The sequence below is a fragment of the Oxyura jamaicensis genome, chromosome 1 (assembly GCF_011077185.1).
Source record: "Oxyura jamaicensis isolate SHBP4307 breed ruddy duck chromosome 1, BPBGC_Ojam_1.0, whole genome shotgun sequence".
NCBI lineage: Eukaryota > Metazoa > Chordata > Aves > Anseriformes > Anatidae > Oxyura > Oxyura jamaicensis.
Genome location: NC_048893.1, coordinates 5,460,655 through 5,472,290, shown reverse-complemented (window position 1 = coordinate 5,472,290; position 11,636 = coordinate 5,460,655). Strand labels below are relative to the sequence as shown.

General features: G+C 39.1%; 1 protein-coding gene across 17 annotated transcripts in view; it reads right to left on the bottom strand.

Annotated features, from left to right (window-relative positions):
* Positions 1-11,636, bottom strand: part of CELF2 (CUGBP Elav-like family member 2) — a 565,285-nt gene that overhangs the window by 36,177 nt on the left and 517,472 nt on the right. For all 17 annotated transcript variants that reach the window (XM_035315484.1, XM_035315498.1, XM_035315490.1 and 14 more), the window contains one exon: positions 6,070-6,204. In XM_035315484.1, coding sequence (XP_035171375.1) covers positions 6,070-6,204 — 135 coding nt within the window. The remainder of the gene's footprint in view (positions 1-6,069; positions 6,205-11,636) is intronic.

Below are 11,636 nucleotides of genomic sequence, written 5' to 3'. Positions count from 1 at the left end.
TTCCTTCCTTCCTTCCTTCCTTCCTTCCTTCCTTCCTTCCTTCCTTCCTTTCTTTTTCTTTCTTTCTCAGTTTATTCTATACTTCAGAAAGTTCCTTTCTTTTTTAGGGGTGCTGTTATACTCCAATGTCAGCATCTGTCTGAAAATGAGTATTTTTAGACTTTTGTGCTTAAGAGGACTTCTTTCAACATGAGAGTTAATGGCCAAATTCTGATATAATATAGCCAAAATTGGGCTTGATTTGAAGAGGCTGTTAAAGAAAAAAGTCTTACTTTCTACACTGTACTTATTTTTTGCACAAAGATTTCCTTTTAGGTTCACACAGCAGATAAACCTGAAAAGCTTTGTTACCGAAGCATGAATAGCTAGTTCAGCTGTGTGAATAAATAATAGTTTAGAGAATCAAATAATCATGAAAATGTCATGGAAAATCAAGACTCCTAAGTCTGAAACTGAATTAGCTTCTGGTTTAGCAATTCTATCCCCCCACAGCTCAGAATTTATATTGAGTATGTTTATGCAGATAAATTTGGATGTATAATTAGATGTTTTGTCTCTTCATTTGCACATAGAAGAGCTTTCCTACTGGTTATTGAAAAAACATTTATGCATGAATTTTAAGAAATAAAACTGAAACAAGCCCACAGAAGCAGTGGAATCTCCATCTTTGGAGATGTTCAGTCCTTGACTGGATGTAGAGTTCACCAACCTGCTCTAAGTGTTTCTGCCTTGAGCAGGAGCCCAAAGTAGAGACCTTGGTAAAAGACTATTTCAGCCTGCATGATTTTGTGACTCTCGTGTTATGGCATTAAACAAGAAAAAACCTATGCAGTGATGGAAAAGGACAAGATGACAAAGTAAGTTGGTATCTAAAACCCGACTTCCATATTCTTCTTCCTTTTTAGAATGCAAAAAGATTTTCTGCTGTTGTTTAATATCAGTTTGCAAAAAGATCAGGAGCTTTATAGCTCCTGATATCAGGAAAGTATCATCTCTCTGTGGGCTCTGTGCTAGTCCATGTGTTTGCAGGATGTGGAATGGATGTTCTCTGGAGGAGAGGTCAAGGTTCCCAACACTCAGCTGAGATTTGTCCTGCCTAAATTATGAAATTTACAGTGCTAATATCTACACCTGAGGTAGATCCTCCAAATTCCCTTCTGAGTTACTGGGAAACGCAAACTTCTGAGACCCAACCAAGGCGAAGTTGAGACAAACTGGCTCAGACAACATACATGGCCACATGGAGTTGGGTAAAAACTACCCCAAGGCCAAACCCTTACATTATGAAGTACTACAGCTACATGCCTTTAAATCAGAAAAGTATTGTAAGTAAGTGAAACGAAAAGAAATTGAAGAATTAATTAACTAAATAGAGGTGATTAAAGTAAATAAAGGAAACAATTATCATATCAAAATAAAAGACAAGGAAGATGATTAAATGAGTCTTCAAAAGACCCGTGAGAAACTCATGAAAGACATAATATGCATTTTACCTGGTTTTTATTCTTTCATGATTTCATTTTCATTTTTATTCACTACCATCTGATAATTGCAAGAAACAGTTACTTTAACCATGGGCAATTTAAACCATTTTAATTTTTTTTCCAGGGCCAAGAGACAAAAGAACCTATTTATTGCCTGAGGGGATTTTTACTAAAATGAAAGCTTAATCTTTCATGTTTTTTTAAGCAAAGGCTTTTAAAAAATCATTTCTAACAATGCTGTAGGGAGAGACTTCCATGGGTATGCAAAATTGAAATTATAAATTTACAATTATAAAAAAAATAATAGTTTGGGGGATTGCATTGTCTCTGTTCTTTCTGAATGAATACTGTTTCAAGCTTAAGAGAAAGTATTTAGCACATGGAGGAGAATGAGTGTCCTTAGACTCTCTGGCGGTCAAAGCTCTTTATTAAGTATACAGAACGTATGAGAGAAAGATCATTGGCATTTAATTTGTTTGGAGATATGTGGCTGTATGAACCTTAGAGAAGGAGTTTCATACAAATTGAACAGTTACTATTAGGTACTGAATATTCTTCATTTCCTTGTTAATATATTGCCATTAGAAGCCAGCAGCAAAACTTGACATTATCAAATATCAGATACCATGTTGGTTTCTCACCTCTTGACCTGTTTTTCTGTGTTGCCAATGCATCAAAGTTGGTCTCATCTCCATCCTCACCTTAGTAGTTTGATGTATTGAAGGTTGCTAATCTTATCTATGTAAAATTAAGCTGCCAGATGAATTTGAACTGACATAACCACAAGCTGGGGCTCTTATGACAGATGTCTACAAAGGACAAACCAAGAGCTCTTGGTCAAGGACAAATGCAGGAGAGATGTTCAGGAGGGGTATGGTTCTATATGGGTAAAAACATGGACGTGATTTATGTGATGTGGCTGCCATAGTTTAAGGCATATTAGAAATACATGCTGATGCCTATCCCTTTTCAGTGCAGTATTTTGGCTTTAACAGAATCAAGAAAATGATTAAATTTAAGCATGTAACTTTGCACTCTCCTAAATTTGGGCAGCTTTCTGAACTGAGAAATACTAATTTAATACATTATCTGGAGAGACACAAACATTTCTTCCTGGGCTTAGTGCAGGCTTTGAAATCAGACAAAATAATTTACACTTATGAAACACAACAAACTGAAGTATTCTATTAAAAGAAAACTAGACCAAAAAAATACCCTCAAGGCTTCCAAACATCCACAGACTGAAAGGCAGATTTAAACGTTTTCTGCCAACATATTTCAAGTTCTAATGGAAATACTTTGAGCTACTATTGAAAGCTTTATTGAACTAAATTCAGTTTACAAAGAACAGAGAAGAATCATTGAAGATATTATTCAGGTTTACAAAATATTTAATAGGGTGGAGAATGTGGAACAAGATAAGAAAGGTTAAACTGAAGGACATTTTAATAGGGATTGGTTTTAGGCTGGCTGTGCAACACAAACAGGTTAATGAAGCTATTAGATACAGACTTTCTCTTGGGTAGGCCAATCTATCTAATATTAAAAACATTTGTGTACAGCTACTAACTCTCTATCAGACTTTCAAAAGCAATTGTTATTCTTAATACACTATTTCAGAGGCTAACCATCCATGATTTTTTGGAAAATACCGCATCTTCAATGTGTCAGCCAGAATCATTCATCTCTTTGGAAAAACCTTGATATCTGTTTCAAGATGGCACCCTGAGCACTGGTACGCTGTTGTTATTTCGAACAAGTATCTGCCCAGCCCAGCCAAAGCACCTTTCTAAGCATGTGCTTCTGCAGACTTGGACATTGCCTGATACCACTCATCCTTCCAGGCACTCAAGAGACTGGAGGCCAACTCAGCCAGGCTTGAGAAGGAGATTGTGTTGGAGAGAGAAAGTGAAAACGTGGACCTTAACTGTGAATTCAAGTCCTGGGCTAACATGGCATGGCAAAGAGCACTGCAAAAATATGCTGCTGCCTAAAGATCTTGTGCCCCTTTGCTGCAGATGATAGGAAAGTTCACTTCCAGACCCTCCACACTGCAGTGCAGTACATTGAGTTGTCCTGAGAAGTCTTGTCAGTGTAGCTCAAGAGATGCTGCGTATGCCTTGGGAGGACAGGCTACTCAGACATTTAACAGCTAAACTGTGGAGATATTACACAGCACGCATGAAATGCAACATTTCCGCTTCTCTAAATGTGTGACATTTAGACAGGAGCACCACAGAAGCACTGACACTCAGACTACCCTTTTGCAATGTGTTTGCTGAAGAAGAGTTTGTTGATTTTTTTTTTTTTTTTAATAATTCACCCCCAAAAAATCATTTTGACCCAACCTGCTTCTCAGAGCTGTTGTGACTGATTATTTTTAGGTCAATATGAAGCTCACATCAGAAACAGGAAAATGCTGCACAAACTTACTATTTAGTCAAGCTGCCTTCCATTTAACCTCTCCCCCAAACGAACAATAAAACTGTAATATAGCAGGAAGCATTGGCCAGCTTTAACACCCGGCAACACACTCAGTCCCAGTTCTATTGTGCAGTGAAGACTGTTTTCCTTACTGATGAGCTCAAACCGTCTGCCATGAATTACTTTTTCATGGGAAATAAATACACACTTAAACAAGATTAAACACAAATGTTCTTTAGTGGTGTCTAAAATAATACGAATGTTTTTTAGAACAGCAATAAACACACTTCATGATGCAAATAATTACACCCTGCAGCCTTTATATAAAGATAAGTGGCCAGATTCTTGACTCAGCTTCTTCACTGTAAATCCAGAGTAACTACACTGAATCAACACCTCTCTCCATGGGTTCTGGAGATACTGAAGTGGTACTGAACTCCAAATCTGCTCTGTCTTAGTGGGAAGGGTTGTGTATATGTGGGAAGTGAATGGCTGAATGCCTATATGGTGCTAATGGAGGCACCACCATCTCTTAACCTGTCCCTTATTCCCCCATACAGTTTAGGGTAATGAAGTCAGATTCTGGCTGTGGACTTCTTGAACATCTGATATATAGTTCAGGACCAGAAGAAAGGTCTACAGAAAGCTCTACAGCTACAGTAAAGAAAAGAGAAGGAGAAAAAGAGAGGACTGCACAAAAATTCATGATGGATGAAGGCAATGTTTGCATGATGGGCTGGAAATCTGTAGTGGGTTTATGTGGCAAGGTTTTGGTAGCAGGGGGCCATAGGGGTGGCTTCTGTGAGAAGGATCTAGAAGCTGCCCCATGTTTGGTAAGGGCCCCACTGCTGACCAGAGCGGAGCCAATAAGTGATGCTGTTTGTGCCTCTGTGAGAGCAGATTTAAGAAAGGGAAAAAAAACGCTGTGCCACACAGCAGCTGGGAGAGTGAGAGGAGTGAGGAACAGCCTTGCAGGCGCCAAGGTCAGCGAAGAAGGAGGGGGAGAGGTGCTTCAGGCACCGGAGCAGAAGTCCCCTGTGGCCTGTGGTGAGGACCATGGTGAAGCAGGATGTCCCCCTGCAGCCCATGGAGTACCACGGTGGAGCAGGTGGACCTGCACCGACGGAGACTGTGGCCTGTGGAAGACCCCTGCCGGAGCAGATTCCGGGCCGGACCTGCAGCCTGTGGAGAGGAGACCACGCAGGAGCAGGTGACCTGGCAGGAGCTGCTGCCTGTGGGGGACCCAGGTTGGAGCAGTTTTCTCCTGAGGGATGCACCCCGTGGTACAGACCCACTTCTGGAGCAGTTCTTGAAGAGCTGCTGCCTGTGGGAAGCCCATGCTGGATCAGTTCAGCAAGGACTGCAGCCCATGGGAGGGACCCCACAGCACAGCGGACGAGAGTGACCGAGAAAGAGCGGCAGAGAAGAAGAGCTGTAGACTGACCATAACCCCCATGCCCCTGTTCCCCTGTGCCGCTCGGGGGGAGGAGGTGGAAGAGGGTGGATGAGGGGGAAGGTGCTTTTGGTTTCTTTCCTTTGTTTCTCACTTCCCTAGCTCGTTAGTAATAGGCAATAAATCTTACTATCTCCCTATGCTGAGTCTGTTTTGCCTATCACAGTAATTACTGTGCGATCTCCTTGTCCTTATCTCAACCCTTGAGCCCCTTTCATCATATTTTCTCCCTGTTCCTCTTTGAGGAGGAGAGTGAGAGAGTGGTTGTGGTGGAGCTCGGTTGCCCACCCGAGTAAAACCATCACAAAATGGTCAGTCTCTTAGGGATTAAGAAGTGCCATCTTGTTTGATCTTTCTGTGGGATGGGAAGGATTAGCACATGTCCTGAATTCTTTCTGAAAAGTTAAAATTAGCTTGAGTTTCCCATGCAATTGCAATTTTCATGTAGAGTTTTGCAAGATGGGTCTGTTAGGCTTTAATGACCCCTGAAATGAGTCTGGAACAGAGAATGTGGCCATATTGGACATCTTAAACAATAAGTTATTTCCTTAAAAATAACAGCAACCAAAATGTATTCAGTTATTAAAAGGGTGTCTAAAATGTATATGATCACAGAACTTAGTCACAGCATGGAATCAGAGTTGTAACTATTTTTTTTTCCCATTTACTCTCATTTTTGTATTTTGAAGGCAAGCACTCTGCTCTTACCAGGACTTGTGAGGGCTCCCAGAGCACCAGTCGTTGTGGAGAGAGGATTTGCATTGGTGGTGGTAGCTGAGGTTTGGGCGGCGGCTGCTGCAGCTGCTAAAGTTGCCAAATTCTGTAATTGTAAAGCGTTCATGCCTGCAAGGAGAAGCAATAGGGTTAATTAAATGCCATAAAAAAAAAAAGAAAAAAGAAAAAGAAAAAAGAAAAAAAGGTTTTTAAAAAGGTTGTTTTCAGTGGACATGGAGCTTTGGGTGTAGCTTGCTAAGAGATTTTATTTTTATTTTTTGTTTTTATTTTTATTTTTTAACAAAAGGCATTTATAATCTGGTAACCACCTTTTAAATCCCCAAATAGCATCTCTCACCTTTCTGCCTTCAAAGTGGGAGAATATGGCAACGGCACCAGCCTACAATTCAGGGAAATTAAATCTGGTTTGTGTCTCTTCTATAAGGCAAGTGTGGAATTAAAATCATTTAAACTCTGTGTGGAGCCCAGGGGCAATACTATTCCCTAGCCCAGCAGGGGGTATGAATAAGATAACTAACATTTAAAACACCTTCAAGATTGGGTCATATAATTGGGATGAATATAATTTGTTTCCTGTGTCTCCTCTGAAAGTATCTATGAAGACTATGTGCAGTAGCCAACAGTGGCGCTGATTTTCCTTTTGATGGTTCATTTCTAAAAAACACATAGGAACTAAGAGCATTGAATTAATATCATACTGATTATAGCACCATCACTGAAGTGGGGACATTTAGGCCATAAGCTCTGCCTTATGATAACAAGTCCACTCAGTCATCTCTTCATTATTTCAGAAGATGTGGGGGAGGTACACCTGCATTTTAGTAAGGACCTTCAAGAAAAGCTTTCATTTAAACAGCAAAGGATTTAATTTAGATGGCAAGTAAAAAAGGACGAACAATAAACACAATTGATGTGAAATAGAAAAAAAAAGATGAATAAGGAACAGCAAATGGCATTCATTTGACTTAAATCAAAGCGATGGAAGTCCCTTCAAAAGTACCTACCTTTTACCTTGGACTACACAAATTACTTAGGCCCTTATTCTACAGAGGACTGCTTCAGTATGATACTAAAATGCGGAGACGAGTTAACGTTAACCAGACTGTATCCTACTCTGAATAAGATGCAACTGTCCAAAGGGGGCTTGGATGGCAGCGAGAGTTCATAATGTCGGTTTGGACCTGAGAGAGATCTCCACATGCTCTTTGAGCCCTCAGTAGGATAAGTAGACAAAAACCGTAAAACACTAAAACAGTTTCCTCATGTCCTTGTAGTCTAGATAATATAAGTATATACAAAAGGTTAGTTGGTAGGAAGAGTAATATCTTTTTTTAGACCAAGTGACAGAGCTGGGATGACTGCATGAGTTTTGAGGAACACTCAAAAAAGAGCTTGAGTGCCTGAAAACTTGTCCATTTTTTATTTTATTTTTTTGAATGTTAGCTTGTCTAACAAGAGATATTACTTCTTTCTGCATACTTTGTTTTTCATACCAGGGGAACCTAATAACAACTTGGAGAAGAAGAAAAAAAAAAAGAGGTCAAACACAATATCTTGTAAGCATGTTTGGGAAGAAAAAAAGATGAAATTGAGAGGTATTTTCTAGGAAATGAGAACTTCTGCAATAACAGAGACTGAAAACACTTTCAAATGCATACATCTGAGACTCAGGTTGTATACAACAAATGAGCTCCCCATAGAGCTGAATGCACAGGTATTCTCATTGTCCCAACATTAGGAGCTCTGACGTGAACCTTGATTTAAGCATCTATTTGTAAATAAAAGTCTGTATTTAAATACAGCTTGTTTCAACAGGAAGGTCAGGTCCAAGATGAGCATGCAGCATTGCTCTGGTTCCAACTTCTGTGCCTTGGTCAACTGCCTGGCATCAGCTCAGACGTCTGTACTTTAGAAAACATGGCACAACAACAACGTTAGGAGTAAGGTTTCAGTTCATCCAAGACTTGCCACTTTGCAGTCTGAAATCTGCACAACACACTTTGAGAAATTATGTGAAAAAGTTGCTCTTTCAGGTTTCTTTTAGAAGCTAATGACCTTAATAAAAAATAAACTTTTTTGCAAACACTACCAACCCAAATTATTTTGCAAGGCACAATAGAGCTACCCTAGTCCCAAGTCACTACTAATCTAGACAGTTAGGTGTAACTGCTAAATAATGTGATCAAAGGACATTACTGCATTCAATCAGTCTTCTAATCCAGCTCTTACAAAAGTGTAAGTGCTTAAAATACAAAGATAACCCTGAAATGGCAAAACTGTACACTAATTACATGGACATTTTATAAATACCAAAGAATTAGGCATTTGATACCCAAGTGAATAGAATAAAACTGCTTTAAACATCTCAAATCTTGAACGAAGTCATCTTCAAAATCATAAAAAGTTGACTTTTTAAACCTTTGATTTTTACTGTAAGTCTAAATCTAATATAGGAGGTATATTTGGAACAGTGTATTAATAAACATATTTTTAATATATCTCTGAAAGCAAAGATGGTGAGGAACTTAGGAGTTTTCAATTTACTTTTCAGTGAAAAGGTATAATTCAGATATTTTGCAAGCATTTTTTTTTTAAATGACTTAGCAGACTCACTCACATGTTGACTATACAAGAAGCCCGGTGTGTAAAATTCTCATTTTTCATAAAAAAAAAAAATAAAATCTTTCTTTGGTAGTAAGATTCTGCAGATTATTTCAAACTTCAGGAATAAGTCTGTTAGGAATGAAGATGACTTAAAAGGTGTCTACCTCTTTGCAAAAAAAACCCACCACCACCACCAGCAACAAAACACAAGACAAAGCGGTCCTGAGAATGAGATATGGAATCCATTTTCATCCTGCATTGATATTTGGTCCTCATGGATATTTTTCCTTCCTTTTTTTAAAAAGTATAAGTAACTCAGCAAAGAATATCCAGCAAACATTGCTGATCTTCACAGAGGCCACTTTTCACACCTTTCTGTAATGGACGTTTGATAAAGTAGTGGGTTGCTCTTCACCATGGCAGCATGATTTTCTATCACCCACTGGTAAGTGGTTCATCAGGAGGATCAGTCATAATCAGCTTATATTTATTCTGTGGTGAGGTCTCTACTTTGAACTTTTAAATAGCATGCACAGCAAGATTAAATAATAGTGAACAAAGCATACAGAATGGTACAGGAGGAGAGACTGTAAAAGAGTTTCAGCCAAATGAAATCCCACATCCTTCTGGAAAATGTCTAGACTTTTCTCCAAACCTCAGTTTAGAAGCAAATGGATTTTGAAGCAATTTAATACTGCTTTTTCTACTGCATTTCATATGCATAGCTTTGGGCGTGCATGCAAAGCTGCGTGAGGCTGTAGCAGCAGAGAGGCCAAGGGTGTACAGGGATGTGGAGCTGGAAGGCAGCCCACACACACCGTACGGTGCTCAGCACAAGTACAGCGGGCAAGACAAGGTCAGCAGGCAGTGGAACAAACAACTGCTCTTGTTGGGTTTGCGAGCTTCTATCATGCCTATAATAAATGCAGAACTACTACCACCATTGCCTCATCCCACAAAACCACTTTTTTATAGTGGGACATTTCCTCTGGAAGTGAAAGAGGAATCTAACAACTTGAAGAATGAGCTTCCATGCCAAACAAAATTTAACAAACAAGAGCTAGGCAGTGACGAAATTGTCTTCCCACCCAGTCAGTTTGACTGTAGAGGTGACTAAAAGACACTGGCCCCAAACCAGCTCTGCAGATGTTATGCTGTGTCTGCTACAGAGCCTTTAGGAAAAAAACAAAACAAAACAAAACAAAACAAAACAGAAAAACTACTTGCTGTTGTCACACACGTGTCAGAGAAGGACACCAAAGAACCCTGCTGTACCCAAAAGTAGCTGTCAGCCTGGGCTCAGAGCACACGCCTGTCATACAGCGTGCTCTAGAGTTGATTGTGTTAGCCAGTTTATCCTTAATATGCATCCTCTCCAGGATCATCTGTTTGCTGAAGCTTTTAAAAAATAAGTCCTGCCATCATTGCTTCACATTCCCTAGGTATTTTTTCATCTCTGCTTCCTCTTCATTGGCTTTCCCCACCAACTTGTCAAGTGCATCAACATCCTGCTTGATAGGACAAACTTGGAGGAGAGAAACCAAACGCTCTCAAGTCCCAGACCCAAAAAGCACTCTACTTCAAATGGGGATTTTGGATCAATTGCACTTCAGCCAAGGTATAGTTCTGTGGGACTAATCTGCTCTCTCATTCTCTTCTCTTTCACACACTGTCTTCACACATTTCCCATCCTACAGCTTTTTCAAAACAGTCCCAAATCCCGCAACAGAGCTGGACTGAAAATGAGTAGATCGTTTTTATTTGAAAGTGCTGCTCACTCAGCACACACACCTCTCTCTGAAGAAATGCAAATTGCTTAATGCTGAAGAACAGCCTCATAGGCAGTGCTGCACATGAAAAATGAAAATCCCCCTGTAGGGAAAAAAAAACTTCTGGGTAAGGAATAACTCTTGATCTTCATGATAGAGACGATGTTGGGAATTAAAGTGGAACGATTAAAAAAAAACACAGAATCACAATACAGTTTGATTCCATTTTTAATAACATGTATTTACCAATGAGCTATCAGCTTGGCAAATATTCAAGATTGCAAGGAAATTCAACTTTCATTTTGTTATTTGGCAGATTAAAAAAAAACAATTAAATTATGTACAAAACAGATGCACAGTATGCCTTGCTTGAAACTTAAGATTTAAAAAAAAAATTATTTATAAGGATAGGGGCATGAAAATTTAATTTAATGTTCACCTTAGGTAATTTTGTGTCTTATTGTTCACAGCAATTACCATAAATCTACATATCAATAAGCAAGAACAGATGTCAGTTGTTACAAGTGCTTGCCAATCAGGCCTGTTAAAAAGTGACAGATGGATGGTGATAGAACATTCTCATAAGGCCTATTAGCACATTCGCAGGAAATTTTTGTAGTGCTGCACAGTCACAGATGCAGTTCTGTGAAAACACGGGGAAATTTGAGAGCACAAGATTTACATTTTACAACTTCTTGTGCTGCCTCCGATGCAAACTTTCATACAATGAAGCAATTTGCCTCATTTCAGTCACTGCAGTTTTTCTCCTGTGATAACTGTAAATTTGGAATTACTGGGTATTTGTAGAAGAGCCGACAGAATCACAAACCAGTCCCGAAGACTTTTTTGGTCTCATCAGAACTGGGTTTCCAAAACCACAAAAAAAATTGTATAAGGAAATAGTCAAATTTGCTTGCTGATAAAATGCCTAATATAGGAAGGCACTGACCACATTTTAGAGACAAGATATGTACTGAGAATTTCAAAATCAGTGGTGATTATCAGAGACAAATCTGAATAGTTCAGAAGCAGTTTTCAATGGCTTGAAGTCTGTGGTTGCCCACCATTTTTTTGGAAAATTTATCTGTCCCAATTGTTAAGATTCTGAATTAAATTCTGACTGCAGCTTAAAAAAAATTCTCATAAAAAGTAAAATTCATCATCTCT